The 25,415-nt window shown below is 53.3% G+C and overlaps 11 protein-coding genes across 11 annotated transcripts; 7 read left to right on the forward strand and 4 right to left on the reverse strand.

Moving 5' to 3' along the window:
* Positions 1-207: 207 nt before the first annotated feature.
* Positions 208-2,490, reverse strand: A1O3_08454 (uncharacterized protein; the record flags this gene model as incomplete). The annotated part of the gene is made up of 1 exon (XM_007738552.1): positions 208-2,490. The coding sequence occupies one exon, from the start codon at positions 2,488-2,490 to the stop codon at positions 208-210; it is 2,283 nt and encodes a 760-aa protein (XP_007736742.1).
* An 829-nt stretch (positions 2,491-3,319) lies between these two features.
* A1O3_08455 (uncharacterized protein) lies at positions 3,320-7,364 on the forward strand (the record flags this gene model as incomplete). The annotated part of the gene is made up of 2 exons (XM_007738553.1): positions 3,320-4,908; positions 4,958-7,364. 2 exons carry the CDS (start codon positions 3,320-3,322, stop codon positions 7,362-7,364), a joined length of 3,996 nt encoding a protein of 1,331 aa, XP_007736743.1.
* A 381-nt stretch (positions 7,365-7,745) lies between these two features.
* Positions 7,746-8,102, reverse strand: A1O3_08456 (30S ribosomal protein S13p/S18e; the record flags this gene model as incomplete). The annotated part of the gene is made up of 1 exon (XM_007738554.1): positions 7,746-8,102. One exon carries the CDS (start codon positions 8,100-8,102, stop codon positions 7,746-7,748), a length of 357 nt encoding a protein of 118 aa, XP_007736744.1.
* Positions 8,103-8,818: 716 nt separating this feature from the next.
* Positions 8,819-9,508, reverse strand: A1O3_08457 (uncharacterized protein; the record flags this gene model as incomplete). Its single annotated transcript, XM_007738555.1, has 1 exon — positions 8,819-9,508. The coding sequence occupies one exon, from the start codon at positions 9,506-9,508 to the stop codon at positions 8,819-8,821; it is 690 nt and encodes a 229-aa protein (XP_007736745.1).
* A 556-nt stretch (positions 9,509-10,064) lies between these two features.
* Positions 10,065-12,116, forward strand: A1O3_08458 (uncharacterized protein; the record flags this gene model as incomplete). The annotated part of the gene is made up of 1 exon (XM_007738556.1): positions 10,065-12,116. The coding sequence occupies one exon, from the start codon at positions 10,065-10,067 to the stop codon at positions 12,114-12,116; it is 2,052 nt and encodes a 683-aa protein (XP_007736746.1).
* Positions 12,117-12,457: 341 nt separating this feature from the next.
* Positions 12,458-13,235, forward strand: A1O3_08459 (uncharacterized protein; the record flags this gene model as incomplete). Its single annotated transcript, XM_007738557.1, has 3 exons — positions 12,458-12,611; positions 12,665-13,057; positions 13,111-13,235. The coding sequence occupies 3 exons, from the start codon at positions 12,458-12,460 to the stop codon at positions 13,233-13,235; spliced, it is 672 nt and encodes a 223-aa protein (XP_007736747.1).
* Positions 13,236-13,602: 367 nt separating this feature from the next.
* A1O3_08460 (peptidyl-prolyl cis-trans isomerase B (cyclophilin B)) lies at positions 13,603-14,659 on the forward strand (the record flags this gene model as incomplete). The annotated part of the gene is made up of 4 exons (XM_007738558.1): positions 13,603-13,791; positions 13,847-14,112; positions 14,166-14,317; positions 14,403-14,659. The coding sequence occupies 4 exons, from the start codon at positions 13,603-13,605 to the stop codon at positions 14,657-14,659; spliced, it is 864 nt and encodes a 287-aa protein (XP_007736748.1).
* Positions 14,660-15,628: 969 nt separating this feature from the next.
* Positions 15,629-17,860, forward strand: A1O3_08461 (uncharacterized protein; the record flags this gene model as incomplete). The annotated part of the gene is made up of 4 exons (XM_007738559.1): positions 15,629-15,861; positions 15,915-17,259; positions 17,315-17,687; positions 17,742-17,860. The coding sequence occupies 4 exons, from the start codon at positions 15,629-15,631 to the stop codon at positions 17,858-17,860; spliced, it is 2,070 nt and encodes a 689-aa protein (XP_007736749.1).
* Positions 17,861-19,299: 1,439 nt separating this feature from the next.
* On the forward strand, positions 19,300-20,715 carry A1O3_08462 (aryl-alcohol dehydrogenase AAD14; the record flags this gene model as incomplete). The annotated part of the gene is made up of 4 exons (XM_007738560.1): positions 19,300-19,518; positions 19,611-19,699; positions 19,771-19,921; positions 20,014-20,715. The coding sequence occupies 4 exons, from the start codon at positions 19,300-19,302 to the stop codon at positions 20,713-20,715; spliced, it is 1,161 nt and encodes a 386-aa protein (XP_007736750.1).
* Positions 20,716-22,476: 1,761 nt separating this feature from the next.
* A1O3_08463 (uncharacterized protein) lies at positions 22,477-23,118 on the reverse strand (the record flags this gene model as incomplete). Its single annotated transcript, XM_007738561.1, has 1 exon — positions 22,477-23,118. One exon carries the CDS (start codon positions 23,116-23,118, stop codon positions 22,477-22,479), a length of 642 nt encoding a protein of 213 aa, XP_007736751.1.
* Positions 23,119-23,939: 821 nt separating this feature from the next.
* On the forward strand, positions 23,940-25,132 carry A1O3_08464 (branched-chain amino acid aminotransferase; the record flags this gene model as incomplete). Its single annotated transcript, XM_007738562.1, has 2 exons — positions 23,940-23,976; positions 24,030-25,132. 2 exons carry the CDS (start codon positions 23,940-23,942, stop codon positions 25,130-25,132), a joined length of 1,140 nt encoding a protein of 379 aa, XP_007736752.1.
* Positions 25,133-25,415: the final 283 nt, after the last annotated feature.

Genomic DNA, 25,415 nt, shown 5'->3' on the forward strand with positions numbered 1-25,415 from the left:
TTGTATCTAGTTGGATTGTATGTAGTTCTTCTATTCTGGACTATGTACTTGTGCTCGACTCGGTTCCGAGCAATGCTGTGTCCTAGCCAGCAGTTGCACATTAGGCCCGACCCAACTGCTTTTATTGTAGAGTCCAAATGCACAAGACTTGCTATACAATCTAACGAGGGGTTGCGAGCCTCCCCTTACATCCCTGCCGGGGTCCGCTTATGAATCACAGTATCCGGGAGCCTTCGGCGAACTCCCAGCCGCCCATTGCTGCACGGTCAGAGCCGTGGTATAGACACATCCGACGAACCCAAAAATGCAGACCACATAGTCCAGCCCGCGCTGCCACGGCCCTCGAGCCACGGCCTTCAAGTGCAGCATCGGAGGGTAAACGTACACCAGCGGCACACATGCAAAACTTCCCACCAGAGCAACGAACTTGTCGAGATCGCCAGCCCCACCCCAGGCGATGAGGGCGCACACGCAGACCAAGAAGAAGCGGAACACATTCTTCTGCCATTTGATGTAAGGATTGTACTTGCCCGACCGGCTGAAAAGCTCGTTCTCCATGATGCGGACGGCCGGGAACAATTGCAGTGGTGTGCTCAGTAGGATGGCGAGTGAATACAAGAATTGGACGGCGTTGACGATCTTGCTGTCCTGAGGCAGATTGAGGATGACGACGGTCTTGGTTTTGGATCCGTAGGCCGCGTACGACAGCGCTCCGATCGAGGTAAAGAGGACCGTCATGACGACCATGACGATAGCCAGGACGCCCGGGAACTTTTGCGGCTTCTTCATTGACTCTTGGATCGGAATGATCAGGCCGACCCCCTCGAAAGTGAAGATCGCAGTGCCGATGAATAGGGTCCATGTCGATGGATTGAATAAAGTAATGTCGGCCACGCCTCCGTGGTGGACAATCTCGGAGATGTCATAGTAGTAGAGGTAGAGTAGCCCCAACATGATGAAAGCGTCGGCAATGAGAGCGGTGAAGCCGAGTTTGCTGATATCTCGGATCAGACTCAGGGGCAAGAAGATGACGAGTTGCATCAAGACCATGAATTTGATGTCGATAAAACTCTTGCACTTGGAGACTGCTAGCACAAATGCCTGCAAGTTCTCCGACGTGAAGACAATATAAGCCGATACAAAGCCAACCTGACTGAGCACAATCGAACATAGGATCAATGTTCTGAGCCACTTCCCGTACAGAATGCCGCCCATCTCACCAAAGGATGCCTCAACCTTGTTCCGAGTATTAATGAGCAGGATAAAGCAATGAAAACTGAGGGCGGCGACGGCGAGGAGAACGAGCGAGGAGAACAACATGCCTCCATTCAAGAATGCTCGGGGTAAGAAGAGCACCCCAGTGCCCACGAATGACTTCAGGAGTAGCAGAGCTGCATTCAAACTGCCGTTGTTACCTTGGGAGGCCCTCTCCTTGTGCTTCCTCTTGCGGAGTGTATGCGTGCTGGCAGTGAGCAGGGCACTGTCTTCGCCAGGTTCTTCATCACTGCCTTCATCCCAGGCATCGGAGGAGAAATATTCATCAGGCCCTAAAGCCTCATCATCTTCTTCCAAATCTTCTCCAGCAAAGTGCCCGTAGAGCGTCAGAAATTCCAAGAAATTGTTGGTGAAGAGCATGGGCTTAGCATGTCCAGCGGAAACCACCCTGCCGCTGTGTCCCCCAGCTTCTTCAGCATCCGAGGCTCGAGCTGCAGTACTAGGGCTCCCCGCAGCTCGTCGTATGTAATGTCGGCGGAATCCACCTGGAACACGGATGTGGTGGATATCCAAGACTTCATTTTCTGGCTCCGGCCGCTGGACATTGAAGCTCTTGCTTCTCTGTGTACGACCTGGTGGATTTCCAGACTGGTCCTCCGCCCACCGATAGACAGCTCGTGTAATGTCCCCTCCCTGCAAACGTAGACTTGAAAATTCATCGGGTCCTAAGCCAGTGCCTGGTTCGTTCAGGTCCAGGCGCAGAGATCTCCCGTGCCGGGCTGACCCTTGGTCTGGCTGCACCAGATGTCGTTTTACTACTTCAGGATCTTCAGTAGGTACGGGACTCCCGGGTATCTCTCGAGTATCGAAAGACCCATAGTTGCTTCTTGGTATTCTGTCATGGTTTCCTAGCCCGGTTTTGGCGTTTGACGACGACGGCCGTGGGGTCGTATCAGTCGAGGTTCCAGGAGGGGTGCGAAGAGCTCCATCAGCAAGGGCTGCAGAAAGGGCAGATTGACCAGGGCCCGGCAGAGAGCCAGCGCTGTCCAGTTTCGGGAGAGTCGAATCGCTGGATTGATCGGCCGCTATCTGCTGAGGAGTGGGAACTTGTTGGACAGGAGGAGTGTTGAGACGGTGAGAGGGTACAGGGGAGGACAACCGCGCTATCGACGCATGTCTGGAGTGGTGAGAGGAGTGAACAGAAGAGCCCGCTGCCGGGGAAAGGCCTCGACTTGTTGGACGGATCTCTAATGGTCTGGAAGCGGGCGACGACATGGAGGGACAGGCTGAGTCGAAGGATTTCGCAACGACATACGTGGCACAGAGGGAATGATAAAATCAGCGGACAATGGCACTGAGGGTTCAATATGTACCAAATATCGATCTGAGAGTGGTAGATAAAGAAAAGTGCAGGTGATCAAGGCAGATGGTGGCTTTGGTGTCAGCAAGAGAAATAGAGCGACGAGATTGATTGGGTCTTTGTCCGGGTCTACACTGTACTGCATGTCCCTAGTAGGCACCCACGCCAATATGACGCCAGGACAGCTACAGCTTCTAGGCTACGTCTTAGGGCGGCTGGCTCGTAAACCGCGGGCCAGTTAGGGGTGTGTCCGCCCGCCAGACCGGTACCTCGCCTGCCCACCACCAGGCGAGCCAAGCCCGGAATTTTCCTCCAACACCGCTCCTTTGAGCAGCTCCATCCCAGGCCGAGATCTCAGCCTCTACCTCCCATACTACTCGTACTACCATATCGCATCATCGTTCTTCTCACCCTACTCTCGTAATAGTTTGTCGCTTCTCTCCACCACACACAGGCCGACACACATCTGCCTCTGAGCCTATCCATCAGATCTCGTCTTCGTTATTCCTCCGAGCCCCCTAGAGTCTAGAGGATACCCGCAACTACTACGGAGTACAGTCATACCCACTACGCTGGCGTGGCGCGGGTGATAGGTACATACACTATCACAGCATCATCAAGATACGACTCAGCCTCGTCGCTATAACACCCTACACGAATGATCTCGCAGTGACCACTCGCTTGTCCATGTTGACCCTAGGTGGATGATGGATCTAGATCCTAGACGCGTCTTCACGGATCATCATGGCTGGAACAGGAGGAAAGGATTGGCCCAATCTGGGACGAGGCACTCTCCCTCGAAGTCGTCCCACGTTCCTAACCCGTACGGCCACCGACGATGCTGCCCAACTATTGAGAAGGTCTTCGCTTCCAGCTCTACCAGATGACCAAGAAAGACCAGTGTCAGGCCCCGAAGACTCTGCCTACACGATTTCGAGGCCACCAACAGCAGTCTCGACCGCCTCAACTGCTCCCTTTACCCGCCCTGACGACTTGTCGACTTCTAAGATTCATGGGACCTTCGACGGCCCTCGAGATGCTCCGCCATTTCCTCAGGCCTTGGAACTAGGGCATAATCAGACTGCCCAGCCAGAGGGGTATTTGGCCGACCTTCCAGACCGTGATGGCCCGAACAAGGCTGAGAAGTCCTCTCCGCCCAGGGTCGGTGGGTTTCCCCGGCCTGTTGGAGGCACAGAAAAGCTGGGCACTCTTTCTGGAGTCTTCGTTCCCACGAGCCTGAACGTGCTAAGTATCCTTATGTTTATCCGGTTTGGGTTCATTCTCGGCCAGAGTGGAGTGGTCGGAATGCTTGCCATGTTGGTGGCGGCCTATCTGATCGATCTCGTCACCACGTTGTCTATCTCGGCTGTTGCTTCCAACGGTATCGTTCGAGGTGGAGGCGCCTATTACCTGATTTCGCGATCTTTGGGGCCCGAATTTGGTGGCGCGATCGGCCTTGTCTCCTATCTCGGGTTCGTCTTCAACACCGGTATGAATGCTGTTGGCCTCATTGATTGCTTGAACTATAATTTCGGGTCTGTATCTGGCAACTGGGCGAATACTCTACCCGAAGGAGGGTGGTGGCAATACCTGTGGAGCACTGTTGTTGTCCTTATTTGTGTCGCCATCTGTCTGGCTGGAAGTACGATCTTCGCCCGCGCAAGCAACAGCTTGCTCGTTATTCTCCTCGTTGCCACGTTCAGCATCCCCCTCTCAGCTGTTGTTATGAAACCTTTTGAAACTACCAAGCAATACACTCGCTTTACGGGTCTCAGTGTCGACACCTTGAAAGCGAATCTTCTGCCTCATTTCACCCGTGGTGCTGCGGGCAGTCAGCTACGCACGAAAGAGAACTATCAAGATCTTTTTGGAATTCTATTTCCTGCCACTGGAGGAATCCTTGCCGGTGCGAGTATGTCAGGCGACCTGAAGAATCCCAGCAAGTCCATTCCACGGGGTACACTTGCTGGTCTCGCCCTCACTTTTGTTTCATACGCTCTTGTCATCGTCGCCATGGCGGCAAGCATCACCCGAGAATCATTTTATCGAAACGCCAACGTCGTTCAGGACACTAATGTCTCAGGGGTCTTGATTCTGGCTGGAGAAATAGCGACGACCCTCTTCTCCGTTCTGATGGGAATAATCGGGCCTGCCAAACAACTCCAAGCCATTGCCAGAGATAATGTGATCCCAGGCCTCTCAGTCTTCGGCCAGGGAACGAAGAAGAATGATGAACCGATCTACGCCATATTCTTCACATTTGCGGTTGCTCAAGCTACACTTCTCCTCGACATCAACCGAATTGCATCTCTCATTACAATGACTTATCTCATGTGAGTGTGTCCAGATGTATGTAGCCTTGGATTCTTACAAGTCAAATAGGACCTTCTTTGCGCTCAATGTAGCAACCTTCCTCCTGAAGATTGGATCCGCTCCTAATTTTCGACCGTCGTTCCACTATTTCAACTGGTGGACTGCCCTCATGGGAGCGCTGCTGAGTGTCGGTAGCATGTTCTTTGTCGATGGTATCTCGGCCTCGGGTTCCGTCTGCCTCCTTCTGATTCTGATCATCCTGATCCACTACACCACCCCACCGAAGCCTTGGGGATCCATCTCGGAGGTTCTTATCTATCACCAAGTCCGCAAGTATCTCTTGCGGCTAAAGAGCGAGCATGTCAAATTCTGGCGACCTCAGGTCCTGCTCTTTGTCAATGACCCGAGACGGGGCTACAAGCTCATCCAATTTTGTAACTCGCTCAAGAAGGGAGCTCTCTTTATCATCGGACATGTCATTGTCACTCAGGACTTTGGCGCCTCGGTACCCGAGGCTCGTCGTCAGCAAGCAGCCTGGAACAAATATATCGACTTCTCGAAAATCAAGGCTTTTGTCAACATTGCCATCTCGCCCTCCATAGAATGGGGAGCCCGAAATATATTTCTTTCGGCGGGATTGGGCGGGATGCGTCCCAACATCGTCATATTCGGATTTTATAACCTACAACAGTTCCGGGCCGAGCAACCGCTGGTAGATGTCCCTAGCCCTCCCCCTGAGCGGAAACACGCCTCCCCTCAAAAGCGCCGGACGAGCAGGAGCGTGATTAGAGGTGAACTACCGACTGATACCTGTTATGTGGAGAAGCGGACCGACATCCAAAGCTATGTCATGGTGCTGGAGGATATGATACTCAAACTTCAGACCAATGTTGCTATTGCCGCTGGTTTCAATGACCTCGAGCTACCGAAGAGCCCGGAAGAATTAACCAAAAAATACATCGACCTATGGCCGATCCAAATGTCGGCTGAGGTGATAGCAGATGCTGAGGGTGATGGCGAGGGTGAGGGTCGAAATGTCCTCACGACCAATTTTGACACCTACACGCTCATCTTGCAACTGGGCTGCATCCTTCACACTGTTCCGTCTTGGAAGAAAGCGTACAAACTTCGCGTGGCGGTGTTTGTTGAATATGAGTCAGACGTAGAAGAGGAAAGGAGTCGTGTCACTACTCTCCTAGAAAATCTTCGAATCCAAGCCCGGGTACTGGTCTTCTGGCTCGCTTGTGGCTCCGTCAAGTCTTACAACTGCATCGTTAACGGAGAGGACGTCGACGATGAGACGCAGGGACAAGTCAACAAAGTGCTGGAAGACGAGTTGTGGTGGCGCGAACTCCAAATCATCCGAGGAAAGTCGAAATCTGCTGACGTTGGCGCTGTGGACGCTTTGACGGTTGCAGACGACAGCGTTTGGCCCAGCGCATCTTTGCAAAGGAAAAGGGAGAACTCCATCGTTCGTCTTGAGGGCTTGCGCCGGATTTTGGCAGATCCAAAGAAAAGGCCATCTTTCGGGAACCTCTCTAGCCTTGGCTTGAGTCTCTCTATGAGAACGTCGCGCCTGGATGACGACATGCTCAGTCGACACGCGTCTCACCCAAGCGACTCTGATGGCTCCGAATCGGAAGAGGAGGACACAGAGGCAGAATATGAAGAATACCACGACGGCGATGGATCCTCTGAAGGCAGTCTCATGGAAGAGGAAGCAAGCGCTCGACCGTCACCCTCAGGAGACCCAAGATCTGTGAGAACGCCGCCGAAGAAGAGCAGTCGAGCGAGCTCCAAAAAATCAAGTCTCAAAAGAACAAAGGACGTGACCTATAGGGAAGGACGATCGAGTCCGCCTGAACCATTGATCCAATTCGACGAGAACATCCTTGACAGTTCGGATGAACAGCAAAATCGAGGGCGTCCTGCTCCAATCGCCGACAGTGAAAGCTCACAGCGGCGCTCGGCTTCTCTAGGAAAAGGCCTGGAGGCGATGCGCTCGCAACGACCCCGAACGCCGTCGCCCAACTTTACATCTGAACCGGTGCCAGCAACGCAGATGGCCAGTGAGGAAGGTGCAGGGCCTTCGATCATGTTTGCAGAGGATCCTCATCCACGACGACAAAAGGCTGACGAACCGGAAGAATCCGGGGGTGTTTCCATCTACCAGCGGGCCAAGGACAATGGCAGCCCTCCCAAACCCGCGTCGGGATATCCTACAGCTGCTGCGGCACCTTTGTCGTTCAATGACCTTCCCAGCCGGGCACAGCATCTGATCCTCAACGATCTGATATCGCAAAACAGCGATGATACCGCGGTCATCTTCACCACATTGCCAGCACCAGTTGAAGGCACCTATAGAAGCGAGACTGACAGTCTGAGATATATCAGTGACCTGGAGGTGTTGGTTGGCGGACTGCCATCAACGCTGCTGGTGCAGAGTAATAGCATGACGGTGACGACCAATCTTTGAGCAACGCAGTATTGTATCTAGAAGCAGACAATCTGTGGAACAAAAGAGTCCTGATCTACTAGCACCTGCCGCAATCCTGGGATTCACGGTACGGTACACATATGAGTTATAGATTGATCTACTATCAGCCTCCCTCGTGCCTAAACCTCGGCTAGGAACAGTCCATGTCCACTGTCCCATGTCTAGCTCGTAAGGACACAAGTGTACATTTTAAAGCCCTGACTCCCCCAACGCCTGTGACGATGCAAGGTTCCTTCAGGTGTTCGTACACGACCGCACCTTCAGACCAACGAAGTCGATCTCCTCTCTTGACCTCCGCCACCGCCAACGGCGCGGCAATCAAGACATCCCACACAACCAGACAAGAACATATCCGTAGCTTCAGTGTCTCTCGACCCGGTTGAGTTTTCTGGCCGTCTTGATCTGGCTCCTGGTATTTTGGCCGCGGACCGGCAAGTTCATGGCGTGGCGCCGGCCTCTGTAGGTTCCGGTATCTCTCAGGCGTTGGATGTCCTGCTGGATCTGGCGGCGCAGGTGGTTTTCGAGCTTCATGGCATCGAGGTGCGCCGTGAGGTCGAGCACTTGGGTCTGGGTGAGGTCGCCGACTTTCATCGTGTCGTGCAGGTGGAAGCGGGCCATGATGCGTTGGCGACTGTAGGGGCCGATGCCGAAGAAGGTCTCGAGCGAGCGCTGTAATGAAGATGAATGTGCGTTAGCAACACTTCCAGATCGGACCATCGAAGGTAGTCATGGACTCAGTTGGCAGTGCTCGTACCCAGATGAATCGGTGCTCGGGGAAGTTGACCCCCAGAATAAAGACCTGTCGGACACCATGTCAGTCTGCAGTCGGCGGGCTGGAGCTATGGACACCACATGACCGGATGGCCATGATCGGTGTGTGGCTCACCATGATTGCCGCCTCCTCCGCCTTTAGAACTACCTCGAGATGGTTGGCGGTGGGTGGTTCAGTTCATGTTCTTCTAGATAGTTCACTCTGGACTCTGGACTCGGTACAAGCAAGGTGCGGGAAAACTGCTCGCGGCTTCTCTCCGTTTGGGACGAGGAGCATGCCGCCCTGTGCTCACCTGACTCGGGGCCATTAGAGCCATACTAATTCCGTGGCGCCGACGGCTGTGATTGGTAAAAGTGACCGGCATTAGTATCCTTGCTCTCCAAAGCAGCGTCACAAAGACCAAGCAAAGCATTTCATACCACAACCCTCGAAGATGGTCCTGGCAACAGCAATATACCCCCTCAGAACATCAACTCCAATCCTACCAGAATAACATGGAAATATCATAGCATCAAGCAGGTCACAGGCATGCCCAAATCAGTACTCAGTAGCTGTATAGACAAATGCCGCAGCATGAGCGCTATGGACCCATGCTCGCAATGTGCGCGGTCATGTCTGGCAACTTGTTGGTGATGGCCCCGTCCTAGTTCCCGGTCGCAGCTCAAGCGGTCCATTTCACGCTGGGCAACTGAACCAGCTGTTTATCCTGACCCCTCGGGCTGTAATCTAGAGCAGCAAAAGCATACGTAGCAACATCTACACCATACTTCCCCATCACCCAATGAGCGAACATGTCCATTCCCGCGCATGCACCCCCAGCTGTCCAGAACTTGCCACCCTCACTGACAACCCACTGCTTCTCCCTCGTCCATTTCACCTTGGGCAGAAGCTGCTGGGCAAGGGGAACCGCGCCGTGGTTGGTGGTCGCCTCGATGCCATCCAGAACACCAGCAGCAGCGAGCACCATTGCACCGGTGCACGTTGTGAAGATAGTGGTGACCTCTGTCACTCTTTCCTGCAAGAACCGCGAGACTTCACTGGGCAAGTTCTGAATGTAACTGGTTTCCGGCCCACCAATGAGGAGGTAGTCGAGTTTGGGGCAGTCCGCAACAGTGGTGGTGGGAAGCGTCGTGAAGCCTGCGGTATACAGTCGGACTGGATCGAGGCTGGTGGCCGCAATGTAGTGGAATTGAATCTCAGGGATGCCCCTTTCGGAGATGCCGGCTGGGAACCCGGCGCCTTCCATGCTGGCGAGGGCTCGCTTGGTTGAGGAGAAGATGATATCCAGGGGCATGGCACAATCGCTGAGCTGGAAGGGAAACAGTAATATACCGAATTGAATGGATGCCATGTTGGGAAGCGTGCGACTTGTTCAAAGAGAACCCACGTTGCTGAGCCTGGAGGCTTGCTGTGATGATGATTTGAGAGTTGAAATGTATAGGTAGGATTCAACCATGCACCAACCTTGCACCAACCTTGGTTTAAATACTTGACGAGTGTCCTCCAGGCACCGCATGGCGGACTGGCAGTCACTACCGTGACCGTGGCCTCGGAGGAGGAAGCTGGCCAGGGTGGATTCCAACTGGGCAACTTGCTCATTCAGCATCCATGATGCGGCTTCATATCGACCTCTCGACTGGCCATGTCACTGCTTCGATGGGTTGAACGAGCACAACAAGGCCAACTCGCCCCCACAAACGTGTCGGCGTCGGCGAATTTGTGACATCCGTGCCGCGATTTTCACTTCTTCCGCCTCGACGTCTCGTCCTGCTGGCTGCCAGCTCGAGACGGAGGACAGGCAGCAGCAAGATGGACAGCTGTATCGCAGACACACGCCGGCTAGTCTTTACGGACGCCGTCTTTGTCTTTCTTCCGTCCAACCCCACGGCTTGATACCGCAAGGAAAGATGCCGACGCAAGCACGGCCAAGAACGGCCCGGGCTTGCAAGGCCTGCCGCTCCCTCAAAGTGCGCTGCCTGCCTAGTCCTGAAGGCGAGGTCTGTCAGAAGTGTGCAAAGTCAGGCGCACAATGCGTTTTCGAGGAGCCAAGGACGCGTCGCAAGCGCGAGAAGCCTGACTCCAGAGCACGAGTGGCCGCCCTGGAGAGGAAGCTGGAAGCAGTCATTGCTCAGGTCAGCCAGGGCAGTGATGTCGACAGAAGCAGTGCCACCAGGAGTAGCCTTCAAGCTCCCGAGATCACGGTGCCCCTATCTCCTCCTGTGTCACGAATCCGTGACTCTAGAACTTCGTCTGCTTCTGAGACCGGCGCCGGGTCTCAAAGTACCAGAAATCTGGGCTTTGCTCCATACGATGGTGACGATGCCACCCCTGAGGTTCTCATCGCACAAGGGCTTCTTTCAATGGAGGACGCTGAACGCTACATCGAACGTTTCCGTCAGTCGTGTGCCTACTTTCCTTTTGTCGTGCTTCCGCCAGACGAAACTTTCTCCACAGTGTTGAGAGAGCGACCCCTGCTACTACACGCAGCCTTAGCAGTCGCCATGTCCGCTGAAGTCCATCTGCAGAAAGTGCTAGAGAAAAGCTTCAAGGAAGTCATGCTCAGCAAGCTCATGTTTGAAGCAGAGAAAAGCATCGATCTTCTGCAAAGTATTCTTGTTTATATCGCATGGGGCCACTTCTTCCATATCCCCAAGAGGGATCAGTCATATCAGCTCCTTCAGATGGCGGTTGGCCTTTGTGTCGAGCTTGGCCTCAACACGTCTCCAACTCTCGCGATGCGGAAAGTTGGACTCCATCTCAACCATTATACGCCTTCAGCCGACTCAGAAGGCGACGCTTTCTGGAGCAGAGAGGCTAGACGAGTTTTCCTTGGATGCTACCACATCTCGACAATGCAAAACTGGACATGGTCTAAGCCAAACACCTTGGAGCACTCTGAGTACATCCTTCAATGTGCAACATCACTATCTGAAGCCCCTGAGTACCCAACAGACGGACTAATCTTACCTCTCGTTCAACTTGATCAAACAGGAGACGACTATTACAACGCGCTCTGCATTGGCAGCAACGAGAGCCATTCTCAAGGCCGTCTTGACCGCGTCGACGCCCATCTTCGATCCTTTCGCAAATCTACGCAGGAAATTATGAACAGTCTCACTCCAACAGCATCCAGCTCCACAACCCTCGAGCTGGCCCTTCACTTTGCTACCGTCCATACCCTTGAACAAGACCTCCTGACTTCAACCTCCCCAATCAGGCGACATATGGCGACGGTGGTTCCTATGGACAACGCGAGCAGTCCCGCTGGCTCACCTTCTCGCATTGACATCTTGGTCGAGTGCCTGCAGGCAGCCATGGGGTATGTAGATTGCTTCATCAGCATTCCCTTAAGCTCATATCCACTCCTATGCACCGCTCAATGGGCCGGCTTGGTCTGTAGTCTCACCGTCATGTATCGTTTGTCGATCGGAGTTCCTCGAGTACCGCTGTGGGACGTCCAGGTGGCACGCGATACAGTCAAGCTAGAACAGTACTTGGAGGTCCTGTGTGACAGGACGCAGCGGGCCACCCGGGAACGACTAGGGGCCATCGCAGAGACGAACAAGCGAGACCTCTATTCAATTATGGGCCTAATCCTTCAAAATGTCAGAAATACGTACGAGAGGCTCAGGCATTTGCCACAGGACAAGAGTTCGACTGACGAGGCGCCTGTGCATTCGACGTCGTTTCCCGATCAGCTTGTGAACGAGCAGACTTTGCCTCAGCCTCGGCCTGGACCAATATTTGAGCAAAATATGCCCAGACCGGGGTATCAAGATCGATGTCCTGCGAGGCAATTCTGGAGCCCCCATGAACATGGTGGCGCGGATACGAGTGAATCCATGGAGGAGAATCCATTTCTGTCTACAAACCTTATCAACGACGACGGCTTCTGGACGCAGTTGTTTACTACGGAGCAAACGCAGTGGAACATGGACCTGGGTATGGAGGACATCTAATTACACATGATCCTGGTCACGATTCACTGAGAAGTATTCCTCAACATGAAGGCCATAGCTGGTGGCTACATCCACCTTCGACCAGTACTGTACCTGCAGGCCTCGTCGCCCACACTAGTCAAGTTAGCCATAAAGAACCATATTTAAACATGCTCGTGCCAAATATGGCAAGTCGGCTTCAGCCAGAAACTTGCTCAAAGTGGAGATACTGGCCGGGGTCTGCGACCATAAGTACAGATCAACAGCCTACATCCTTCGAGACGCGTAAGTTTTTCTTGTGGCTTATTGTAATATTTGCCTGCTTGAAGTCCGAACTCTCAGTTGACAGATATCGAGCAAACATGGATATGGGATCCAGCTCAACTTCAATATCGACGAGTCCATCGATGACCACGTTATCCACTGCTGTCTCATCAGCAGCAGCAAGCATGACGAGCATGGGTGACAACTCTTGCAAGATCTCCATGTTGTGGAATTGGGATACTGTTGGAGCTTGTACGTCACCCATCACAGCATGACCAAATCGTGTCTGTGCTGATCTTCCATAGGCTTCATCTCCGAGACATGGCATGTCACGACCAGCGGCGGGTTTGCTGGATCGTGCATCGGCGTCATTTGCCTTGTCATTAGTCTAGAATTCCTTCGCAGGAGCCAGCGAGAGTATGAGGCTTCTATCCGTCGACAGAGCCAGAAGACCGCTAGGGACCTGATGAACCGGGGTAATGGAAGCCAATCTGCCTCAGAGAGCACCGAGGGAATGAATAGCAAGGCCAACGCGACACCTGTGACAAGTCGTTTGGTTCGACCGGCAGCCGTGGTCGGTCAATCTGGAGCGGCAGGCAAGGCCAGCTTGTTGCAACGCCAGCTGATTCGAGCTCTTCTTCATACGGTGCAGTTCGGTGTCGCCTATTTCATCATGCTGCTGGCCATGTACTACAATGGTAATGAACCTCCCCCAGAACTCAGCCAGGGACAGCAGACTGACGTGGAAAAGGGTACATCATCATTTGCATCTTGATTGGCGCGTTTATTGGCTCCTTCACCTTCACTTGGGACCAACTCCTGAACAACACTGAGCGAAAGGAGGAAGCCGCAGACATTACCGGATGCTGCGGTTGACCACAGGCCCGTATCCTCATATAGATAGAGAGAATGTTTGACCGGGTGCGACTCTCGCGATGTTGAGATACAGGGGAATTTCTTAGAACGGACTGCGCCCTCCGATTGGGAAGAGTTGTTGAGCGCCTAAATGTAGGTATGGTCTCTGCAACAGCGAGTTCATTAGATCAGAGATATCGGGGTGGAACTGGCGTAGCGCAGCCTTGCGAAAGCAGGGTGAGGGGCGGAGCACTGGGCCCCTGTGGCACTTCCAGGTGCTTCCCACTCCCACTCTTGAAACCGTCCACCTGTCATCCGCACCTGCTACCAACCTATCCCTCTCACAAGATCATTTCCCAGCAAGCTGTGCACATCAATGATCTTCGAGATGGCCAACATCCAGCGAGTTCTTATCTCGCTAATGGTCATTTTGACCGCAACCTTTCTGTTCATGGGTCAGACTGCAGCGGCGGCCAAGGGGCCCAAGATCACGCACAAGGTCTACTTTGACATCGAACATGGCGACGAGCCGCTGGGCCGAATCGTCCTGGGCTTGTATGGAAAGACAGTTCCCAAGGTAAGCTGTCACTTGTCCGTTGTGTCTCCCGTCTAACTCTTCTGCCTGCCTCCAGACTGCTGAGAATTTCCGAGCATTGGCCACGGGCGAGAAAGGCTTCGGCTACGAGGGGTCGCAGTTTCACCGTGTCATTAAGAACTTTATGATCCAAGGAGGCGATTTCACCAAAGGAGATGGCACCGGTGGCAAGTCGATTTATGGGAACAAGTTCGAAGACGAGAACTTCAAGTTGAAGCACACCAAGAAGGGCATGTTGAGCATGGCCAATGCGGGGAAAGACACCAATGGCTCACAGTTCTTCATTACCACTGCAATCACCAAGTATGGGCTCGAATCTCTCTCTCTCCTCCTGACATCTGATTGACAATATCTAGTTGGCTTGACGGTCGCCATGTCGTGTTCGGTGAGGTTCTCGAAGGCTACGATATCGTCGAAAAGATCGAAAACGTTCCCAAGGCTTCTGGAGATCGACCTGCAAAGCCGGTCAAGATTGTGAAGAGTGGGGAGCTCGAAGTGCCAGCGGAAGGTATCCATGCCGAGCTGTAGATTTGAGGGCAGGTACTGCTCTCGGATTGTCATGCTCGAAATATTATACTGAAACTGCCTGATAGAACCTCTCTACTCGGACGCGCATCCTTCTTATGTCGAAGAAGATGGGCATGGAGCCAAAGAACCTGAGCAGCAACAGGGGGCGCCGCCAGCGGACATCCCAGCAGCCGCAGACTCGACCACACCTGCAGAAGCTATGATCACGCAAACATATGTGCTGAAGGCTGTCATTTTCTTGGTTGTGATTTGTGTGGCGGTATTCATGTTCCGCAGGCGGGGATCTGGCTATGATAAACTAGATGAGAAAAGCATGGCCTAAGATACGTATGTAGACGACTGACGGTTAACACACTAAGCTCTTGGTCTAACAGCCTTGCAGACCATAGTGACGAGATGTTGTGCCGGATAAGTAGCCACCAACTAGCCGTGTGGCCCCTGAGACATAGGACGATACGGGAATCCGTAATCTTGCGGGCTTGCTCCATCACATCTGGGTATCCGATGCTGTTGCGCTGATTGGGGTTGCAGTCGCCACCGAAAATTCTTTTGCCCCTTAACCTTATCTGAGTTTAGCTAAACCCCGTCTAGCTGGCCTTGGCGACGGGCTAGCGCCACTAAAAGATTATCTGGTAGAAGTCGCATGCAGGCCGGGCTCCAGGCTCTACTGGGTTCTAGTGCTGCCCAGGACGCTGCAGCGCAGTGGTGCATCTCGCCGCCCACGAGAAAAAGTCCTGCCTGCGTGTTTTAAGACTTTTCCCTCTGCAACGCTCCCAACTTCACACTTCCACTTCCCCATCACAACCATCGCTGACAATCATCGAGGTCTTTTCATTCTGCCTTTTGTTTCACTTTCGGATAGACTTGGAGAGGCGTTCTGTGTCTCTCTTCTATCTGCGGACACGAAAGCATCTGCGCAACGACAAGAAAAACCGCTCACCCCCCCAAATCTTCACCTCATTTTCCACCTCAGCAGCCTCACTTAAATCAAACGGGCTCCTATCACAACCAAACTCTACCTCTTTCCGACAACCAAGTATCCTTTACTACGCCAACGTTTAGATCTCAATCGAAGTGTACGTTCACCGACAGCTCAACCTTTTACCTCTCTCCCGGGCAGATCTTATCGACTGTCATGGCTTCCAGTCGATCTCGCCGCTTGTCTCTCCGAGGTCTTGCTGGAATCTTCTGCTCCCAAATATCTGCACCTTCGATCTATGGGATCCCTATTTGAGGACTTTGACTGACATTTTTCATCTCAGCAGATTTCAGATCAACAGAAATAATCAACATGGCCGACTCTTTGAACCTCAACGGTCTTTCATTGAACGACTCCAAGCACGCTCCACAGGGTCCGATGATTGGTGGTCGTTCTGCCTACATTCCTCCTCACCTTCGCGGTCAGCCTGGTGCCCGCGCACCGCCAACCACGGGCATGGATGGAGCGGGTCCTCTTCCTGGAGGTGACTCGATCCCTCAACCCGCAACACAGGGTGTGAACGGGAACGCATGGGCAAACAACACGTGGGTATTCACAGAAATAATGATTTAAGCCCTTACTGACCTCTTTCGTTTAGCAATAACAATGGCAGCTGGGGCAATGCTGCTGGTCCAGGCGCTCCTGCCGCTGCCGCTGGCGGTCCTCAGCCTAATGGCTGGGCCGGCCAGGGCAATCCTCGTCCTTTCAACCCGAATGCATACGGCGCTCCAGGCCATGGTGGCGGTCACGGTGGCGGCTACAGTGGCGGCCATGGCGGCGGTTACGGCGGCAATTCAGCTCGTGGGTCAGGAGATGGACAATGGAAAGACGGACAACACATCCCAGGCCCCGCAAATCCCAAGGTAGAGCGAGAATTGTTCGGCGCCCCTGACGACCCTTCCAAATCTCATTCTGGCATCAACTTTGCCAACTATGATGACATCCCGGTTGAGGCTAGCGGCCACGATGTCCCCGAACCTGTCAACGCCTTCACGAACCCTCCTCTCGATGATCACCTTATCGCGAACATCAAGCTTGCGCACTACACCACTCCCACTCCTGTACAGAAGTACTCTATCCCCATCGTTATGGGTGGCCGAGATCTCATGGCTTGTGCACAGACTGGTTCTGGCAAGACCGGAGGTTTCTTGTTTCCAATTCTCTCACAGGCTTTCCAGCGTGGTCCAACTGGGGCACCCACATCCGGCGGTGGTTTCCGCCAGCGAAAGGCATTCCCTACTTCTTTGATCTTGGCTCCTACTCGTGAGCTGGTCTCCCAGATTTACGACGAAGCACGCAAATTCGCCTACCGTTCTTGGGTGAGACCTTGCGTCGTTTACGGAGGTGCCGACATTGGTACTCAACTTCGATCCATTGAACGTGGATGTGACCTGCTGGTTGCAACACCTGGTCGTCTGGTCGATCTTATCGAACGAGGCCGCATCTCGCTTGCTAACATCAAGTACTTGGTTCTCGATGAGGCCGATCGCATGCTCGATATGGGTTTCGAACCTCAGATCCGCCGCATCGTGGAGGGCGAAGACATGCCCGACGTCCAAAACCGTCAAACCCTCATGTTCTCGGCCACTTTCCCACGGGATATTCAGATGCTGGCCCGGGACTTCCTCAAGGACTATGTTTTCTTGTCCGTCGGACGAGTTGGTTCGACCTCCGAAAATATCACCCAGAAGGTTGAGTATGTTGAGGACCAAGACAAGCGTTCTGTCTTGCTTGACATTCTGCACACTCACTCTGGAGGTCTGACTTTGATCTTCGTGGAGACGAAACGCATGGCCGACACTTTGTCCGACTTTCTCATCAACCAAGGCTTCCCGGCAACTGCCATTCATGGTGACCGTACTCAACGTGAGCGTGAACGAGCGCTGGAGTTCTTCCGCAATGGCCGATGCCCCATTATGGTGGCCACTGCCGTTGCAGCTCGAGTAAGTTGCCCTTCTGCATCTGAATCATATTCGTCCATTCTAACAAAATTTTCAGGGCCTTGATATCCCCAACGTGACTCACGTAGTCAACTACGATCTCCCTACCGACATTGACGATTATGTCCATCGAATTGGTCGTACCGGTCGTGCTGGCAACACCGGTCTGTCGACCGCCTTCTTCAATCGTGGGAACCGTGGTATTGTTCGTGAGCTTCTCGAACTTCTCAAGGAGGCTCACCAGGAAGTTCCCACCTTTTTGGAGAACATTGCCCGTGAGAGCTCCGGCTTTGGCGGTGGTCGCGGCGGTCGTGGCCGTGGAGGCGGCGGCCGTGGTGCTTCTGCAACTCGTGACGCGCGTCGCGGAGGCGGAGGCATGGGCGGTGCTCCTTCCTATGGTGGTGGCTTCGGTGGTGGCTACAGTGGCGGTGGTAAGTTCTCACATGAAGTTCTTTCCCTGGGGCACTCACTAACAGGAACGTCAGGCTACGGTGGTGGCGCAGCATACGGCGGCGGCGGCGGCAGCGGCGGGGCTTATGGCGGTAACTACGGCGGCAGCTACGGCAACCCAGGCGGTGCCAGTGGCCCATCGTCGTGGTGGTAAAAAGCCCACGGCATGCACATTCCACCGGCGGATGGACCAGTCATCTCCTTTTTCAGCATGGCTTTTTCGTTTTTCGTTTTTTCTTTTATTTCGACGTCTCTGCACTCTCGAAGAGTGTCCGGGTGTCGAAGAGCAACAAGCAGGCCGAACTTTACGTGGGCTTGCTTGCTTCGGCGAGGACACAAGGAGCGTTTTTCGAGACTTCTTAACGGGCACAGCATGATACATGATAGATAGCGTTGGCTTTTCCGATCGATTTCAGATACCCCCAGCATGTCGAACTTTCCTCATGTGGACAGAGGACGGACGATGTGTGCCATGAACACCAGACACAACACGGCGTCGGTTTGCAACGAAAGAGAGTGACGAGGCGCAAAGCAACCAGAACTTCGACACGGGTGACGACACTCATAATGAGACCAAATGAGGCCCCAAGGCATGGAGGCCTATTCGGCTTTATGATGAGACGTGTTTTCACCACCACTACCAAAAGTTATCTGCGGGTTCTCTCTCTTTCGGGCGATGGGACATGATGATCAAATAGACTTTTCGACATGAACGATCAAACGAGCTTTGGGAGGCCCACGGGATGGGGGGGAGAGATCTGGAACAACAGACTTGCAGGCAAATCCAAAGAAGATGATTTGCGCACGGTCTGTATCTCCCTGAGATTTCCAGTGCGGCTTCCACGAGCTCTTTTTACGAGACCCCAAAGGAAAGGTCTTCGCTGGCTGCATTAGATCAGGCTTGCCAGGCCACCAATTAGCAATGCAAGAAAAGTTTTGTTCTCTTAACTCCAGGGGCCGGATTTCTTATTCTTTTTTTCTTCTTTTCACATCATACTGTTAACTCCGTACATGTACTCCAGTCGCATGTTACGGCGGTGGAAATAAGGCTGAGCCTTGTCCGATATGGCCGGTCCTAATATCATGTACACTGCTGACACTGCTGACTGCTGACCGCTAACTGGATAGATCCCTGTCGTCTGTGCAATTCCACTTCCTCCACACGTGGACGAAACAATGCGGGTTCGGCCGACCAAGGACGACGACGTCGTCGTCGTCGTCCTCGTCGTCGTCGTCCTCCTCCTCTACCTCCTCTACCTCCTCTACCTCCTCTACCTCCTCTACCTCCTCTACCTCCTCTACCTCCTCTACCTCCTCCTCCACTACTGGCGGTCAATCTATAGCAGTGAGAAACGAAGCAAGCCGCCCTCTCACAATGCGTCCTTGCAAGCTAGCGTCTGCCACCATCGACACTACTTTTATCCCCTTCCGCCTGTGTTTCGGTCGACCGCGGCCAAAAAGATGGGAGGCACAAGTTACAGGCGAAAGAAAGCGATATAAAGTCTAGCCGGCTGTCAGTCTCTTTTGAGAGTTGCTCCCAAAATCTATGCTTGAGTACTACATTCCCAGACAGCTCCTACACCACATACAACAATGGGCGACTTCCTCCTGCCAGCACCGGAACCACCCACCGAGTTGGGCCGGTATAGAGTTCTCTCGAGCACCGCTGGGATCAGGGTATCGCCGTTATGCTTAGGAGGCATGTCCATCGGCGACGCGTGGACGTCGATAATGGGAAGCTTGACTAAAGAGAACGCTTTCAAGCTGCTCGATGCATTCGCAGAGGCCGGCGGCAACTTCATCGACACTGCTGTAAGCAACTGTGGCTCTCCCTTCCTATCCTTATTATTCCAGCTCTATTTGGAAAAACGGTGTCCTCGGCTGACGATTTTGCTGCCGAGCAGAACAACTACCAAGACGAGCAATCTGAAAAGTGGATTGGAGAGTGGATGGCAGCAAGAAAGAATCGGGATCTGATGGTGATTGCGACCAAGTATGTCGGGCGGTCCCTTGTTATCTTGCTAGCATCGTCTCTCTTGCTGACGACCGGCATGCATCCTTCAGGTACAGCACCATGTACCGTAGCCACGAGCTGGGCAAAGGCAAGACGGTCAATTACTCGGGCAATCACAAACGGTCGCTTCACATGTCGGTCAGAGACTCGTTGAAGAAGCTTCAAACCGACTTCATTGACCTCCTATACGTCCACTGGTGGGTGAGTGGCAGCAATACCCTCCTTTTCATGTTTGTTGTCTTGTTCCTCCCGGAAAGTAGCGCTACTTTCCTCTGACGCCTGGATCTCATTAGGACTGGACCACATCGATCGAAGAAGTCATGGATAGCCTCGACATCCTAGTGAAGCAGGGTAAAGTGCTCTACCTTGGAGTGTCGGACACGCCTGCCTGGGTGGTGGCGACGGCCAACACGTACGCGCTGGCCCACGGCAAGACGCCGTTCAGTGTGTACCAGGGCCGATGGAATGTGATGAGGCGGGACTTTGAGCGCGACATTCTCCCGATGGCTCGACACTTCGGCATGGCGTTGGCGCCGTGGGATGTCATCGGCGGCGGCAAGTTCCAGTCGAAGAAGCAGATCGAAGCGCGCCAGCGGCAGGGCGAGCAGATTCGCCCGTCCTTCTATCAGCAAGACGGCCAGAGCCCCGACGAGGAGAAGATCAGCGCCGTGCTGGAGAAGGTGGCCGCCGAGCACGGGGTCGACACCCTGTCGACCATCGCGCTCGCCTACGTCTTACACAAGGCCCCCAACGTCTTCCCCATTATCGGCGGCCGCAAGGTCGAGCACCTCCACGACAACATCAAGGCCTTGTCTATCAAGCTCACCGACCAACAGATTGCCTTCCTCGATGCCGTCCAGCCCTTTGACCCGGGTTTCCCTGCCAACATGATCGGCGAAAGCCCCAGATCTACCGGCAAGTCTCAGCCGCTTCTCACATTGACCGCCCATATGGCTTGGTCGAAGCCGGAGAGGCCCTGGCAAAAGGATGATTGAGGAGGCTGATGTCGCCTGGTCGACTACTCGACTAGATTACACTTGACCGTCGGTGCCAGGAGTCGGGGGGATTCGGGTACATGTTAGCCTGAGTGGTTTCCTTCTTAAAGCAATGAAATCTCTGCTCCTTAGGTTTGCTCTTCACTGTTTCTCCTTTTTCTTTTGGGGGACGTTGTGCAATGACTGAATGGGTAATATAACCGTTAGCAATTTAGCTAAGCCATTCATTATACATATCCGTGCCACCATGCACTCCGAGCACCAAGTTTGCCAACTTGATACCAAATATTCAGCCTCGTTTGCAGGAAAATCAGAAACCTAACCCAATCCAACCGCAGCAACCAGAATCAAAACCAGTGGTACGTGGAAACTCGAATTACTTACTGACAGGCCGCCTGGTCTCTCTCTACCAGTCACATATTAGATATTGATTGTGGAGAGAAGACTGACTACGGAGTATTATATGCTACTTACCACTCACTGTAGGCTGGAGTTTGGAAGCAGTGGCGAAGGCTCTCTGAGGGGTGGGTGGGAAGGTGAGTACATACCACGTGTATATATATATAATATATTTGGCATATACTACGGGTTGCTCAGCTCTGTTACGTCGAATTATACAGGTTCCTTTGCTAAGGCAGGACATCCTCTGCTCTCTAAGGTACGTACGTGCCCGCGACCGACCTGCTGCTTAGGTGACTACGAAATGGGCCCGCCGGCTTTCGTCTTTGTTGATCCTCTTTGTTCGTACATCGACACTGATCCTGTCAGTGGCGGTCTGGATGTCGATTCATAAGATCTAGCTGCTAGTCACACAAAGGCGGCAACAAACTCATTGTTGGCTGCTAAATATGGTCCAACAACCAGGCCAGGAGCAGACTGGAAGTGACTTATCATCCTTCACCCTTCCATGAAGATCCAGTCTTGATGGTGACACAGCCGACTCTCACCAGCTCCATTTGTTGAAGGGACAAAAACCCCCAGTTAGATAACCCTCTGCAAGCGCGAACAGTGGTGGCAGCAGACGCTCATTAAACCAACTCTCTTCATCAGAATTGACTGTCATCCTCGTCCCGTCGAGTTTATCTCGTTGTCCATCTCTTCCAGCGCTTCCGGCACCACCATGTGCACCACCAGACAATATCGCTTTCTGTGCTCCCATCCCGCAACACATCGATTCCGCAATAACGTCTGCGAATTTCCAAGCGCGCGGGGCTGTGTCGTCCAGGATTTCGACGTGTACCTGAGACATCCTTGCCAAAAGTGCGCCAACCGGGGTATGCCAGCAGTATATACGGGATTCGGAGAGAGCCAATTCGCTTTTGACAACACCTGGTACATTCCCCGGAGGTGCTTCGTCGATGTTGGCTTCCGCAATTTGAATCCCTTCATGAACGGGGAGGAAGGGAATATGGTAACGGCCAGGCCACCTTCTCCAGTCGAGTCGCCAATGTCACATGCGGCCTTGACACCACCAGTTACTCCCACGCGGCTTGCCCACACATTGCGTGAGAAGCTCGTTCGACGGTTGACCACGAGAAAACCAGCTCCTTGTTGTGTCAGACAAACTCACACTGGAGCGTACGAGGCAGTGCGGATCGAAGGGCTAAATCATCGCAACAATGGGATGCTTCCAGAGGATGGATGCAATTCGTCGTTGTGAATCGGGTCGGAGGTGAACAGGCTGAAGACGGAGTTCTAGCAGCCAGCTGAGTTAGGCCGAGAAAGGTAGTTGACAGCCTTATGAACGAGATGTCATTGATTTCATCCTCCTCTGGTCGGGCCTTCGACCTCAATTTCCACCAATTCATGCCTTATAGGGTTCCCTTGGGCGATGCTGCTGCTTTGGGCCCCCGCAACAGCCATGGCTTCCTTTGCGTCATCGGCGCACCCGCAATCATAGAAATCTCCAATGTTGGCGCAATCGAATATGGGTTTGCCCTTTCTTTCGTTGACCAGATTATGCACGAAACATGCCCATGCCGCGGCACTCGATCGTGAAGACGTTTGAGGCGGGTACTTCTTGAGGATCTGTTGGAAGTGCTCGGCGCACTCGCCGCAAGGATAAAGGCGAGCGAACAGATAGAGGTAACTTTTGAGCGCATCGCTCTCCTCCTGTGTGGGCTTGTCTGGGAACCGTGCCATGGTGGTGTGAAGAACCTTCCATGCTGCTCGTCCCAACTCGGCCTTGAGGGTTTCGTTTCCTAGCTTGCCCATCACAGGCTCTCCGGCCACCACCTGCGGACTCGCCACGGGGATGTCCTGCGTCGGAAACAAAGGTTTGAATCGATCGGCGTGTGATAGAGCCGTCATAGATCGTTCATGGCTGCTTGTCCAGACAACGTACCAGACAAATAGTGCAACGGCAGAGATGACCACCATGATCGGAGGCGGAGCTCGAGGCATGGTGCGCAGTTTGAAGGACGCAAACGGGAAGGTTGGGGTTGCGAGGGACTTAAGGACTAGATGCTCTGGGTCGAATATTACATGGGGAAGAATGAAGGAAGTACCAGAAGGAATGCACCGTGGATATGAGCTGGGTGAAGTGCCATGCCCAGGTGGTCAAGGAGGTTTGTATGTGTACGGAGTACGAAGTACGGATACTCAGGAATTACGGAGTACTGTATCCGTACACGTCTAATTAATGCAACCTGCACCCATGGCACGATATGCGTTTCCGTACTCCGTATATTTTGTAAAGCGGCGAGACAGACTGGCCTATAACAGACATGCAGCCTGCGCCCTCGCCTTGCCTCTCTCCTCTCTCACAATCCCAGTCTCCGATCTCGCTCAGCGAAGAAAAAAGATATTTCCCGGCTTGCCGATTGACGAATCAGACGTCGCCAAAATACGAATACCAATATTCCAGCGCCTCACCGAACTCCCAAGAGGCCCCATTTCCCCCAGGTTCGACCTTTCGTCTTGTGTGACGACTCATTGCTTATACTCCTACTCTGCGCCGCGTCAAATCCACTCGCCTGCTTACTCCTGCTTACTCCTGCTGACACCTGCTGGAGTGTGCGAAGTGCGGTTTCGTGGGAGGAAAAAAAAAGGAAACCTTGTGTTAAACCTTTAAAGAGCCTCGAGTTTACATCCAGAGGCGAAACTTTTGACTGTGCATTATTCGACGGCCAGTTCTTTCCATTGTATCTTTCGGAACAGGTATCCAGGCCAGCCGGTGCTTAAACCCATATAGAAACGCTTGATCAGTCGGTGGCTCTATCCAGATGGCTCCTTTCCCACCTCCGCCAGTCAGCACAATTGGTGAGTCGAACCAGGCCTCCTTCGACTCGCAGAATGTCTAACCGCAGCTACAGACTGGAACAATGTCGGGTTCAAAGTCCGGGAAGTCAATGGCCATATTGAATCGACTTTCCGCTACTCCTCGCCTAACCCATCATGGAGCAAACCACGCTTCGTCGCCTCTCCACATCTGTCAATCCACGGCATGGCCCCTGGATTGAATTATGGCGTGCAATGCTACGAGGGCATGAAGGCCTTCCGACAACCTGATGGGAGCATTACCATCTTCCGGCCCGACCGAAACGCCAAACGGATGCAACGCTCGGCAGAATTCATCTCCATTCCACCTGTCCCCGAAGAGCTTTTCGTAGAGTGTGTCAACCTGGCGGTTGGTGCGAACGCCGAGTTCGTTCCGCCCCACGAGACTGGTGCCGCCATGTACATCCGTCCACTGTTGTTTGGATCCAGCGCCCAGCTCGGCCTCAACCCCACGGACGAATATACCTTTGTGGTCTTTGTCATGCCCACCGGCGTTTACCATGGTTCGCATGCCGTTGATGCCCTGATTCTCGAGGACTTCGACCGCTCCGCTCCCGAGGGAACAGGAAGTGTCAAACTTGGCGGTAACTATGCTCCTGTGTTGCGCCACAGCGAGAAGGCCCATAAGGCCGGCTACGGAATCACCTTGCATCTGGACAGTAAGACCCGTACCGAGATTGACGAGTTCTCGACCTCAGGGTTCATCGGTGTCCGCGTCGACGATGGCAAGACCACCGTCGCCGTGCCGGATAGCAAGAACGTTATCGAGTCTGTGACATCCGAGTCTGCCTGCCAGCTCGCCAGGGACGTTTTGGGATACACTGTGGAGAAACGCCGTATCAAGTACGAGGAACTACCGAAGTTTACAGAGGTCATGGCCGCGGGAACGGCCGCCTCACTTGTGCCCATCAAAAGCATTACTATGACGTCTCGCGGGGACAAGTTTGAATATCCTGTGAACGAAAAGCTGGAACCGGGCCCCGTGTGCACTCAACTGTTGACAACTCTGAAAGGGATCCAGCAAGGAAAGGTAAAGGATTATTTTGGCTGGAACATGACTGTTACCGAGCCTCCAATCGAGTTTGTCAAGGCGTCGACAAATGGCGGTGTCAACGGCGGTGTGGACCAGTTGCCGTGAAAACCATGATTCAGTTTCAACAGAACAAGGAGATTCAGCGTGATATAAAACCGATAGTGATGATATCGTCGGGGAAAAGAGACACTCAAAAATGTGTATATTGAGTTTGCCCGAGCAAAAGGCTCGAAAAGTATGCCCTTGATTCAGCACTCCAAACTGCGCGCAATAATACACTCCTTTCCTTCGAACTTCGGCCTGGACGGCATCGTGATTTCCCCCTTGTCCCACGAATATCTTCTGGCATTCGCTGTCCAGATGATAGGAGAAACGCTACGCCTGAGTG

The sequence above is a fragment of the Capronia epimyces genome (assembly GCF_000585565.1).
Source record: "Capronia epimyces CBS 606.96 chromosome Unknown aczIQ-supercont1.8, whole genome shotgun sequence".
NCBI classification, from domain to species: Eukaryota; Fungi; Ascomycota; class Eurotiomycetes; order Chaetothyriales; family Herpotrichiellaceae; genus Capronia; species Capronia epimyces.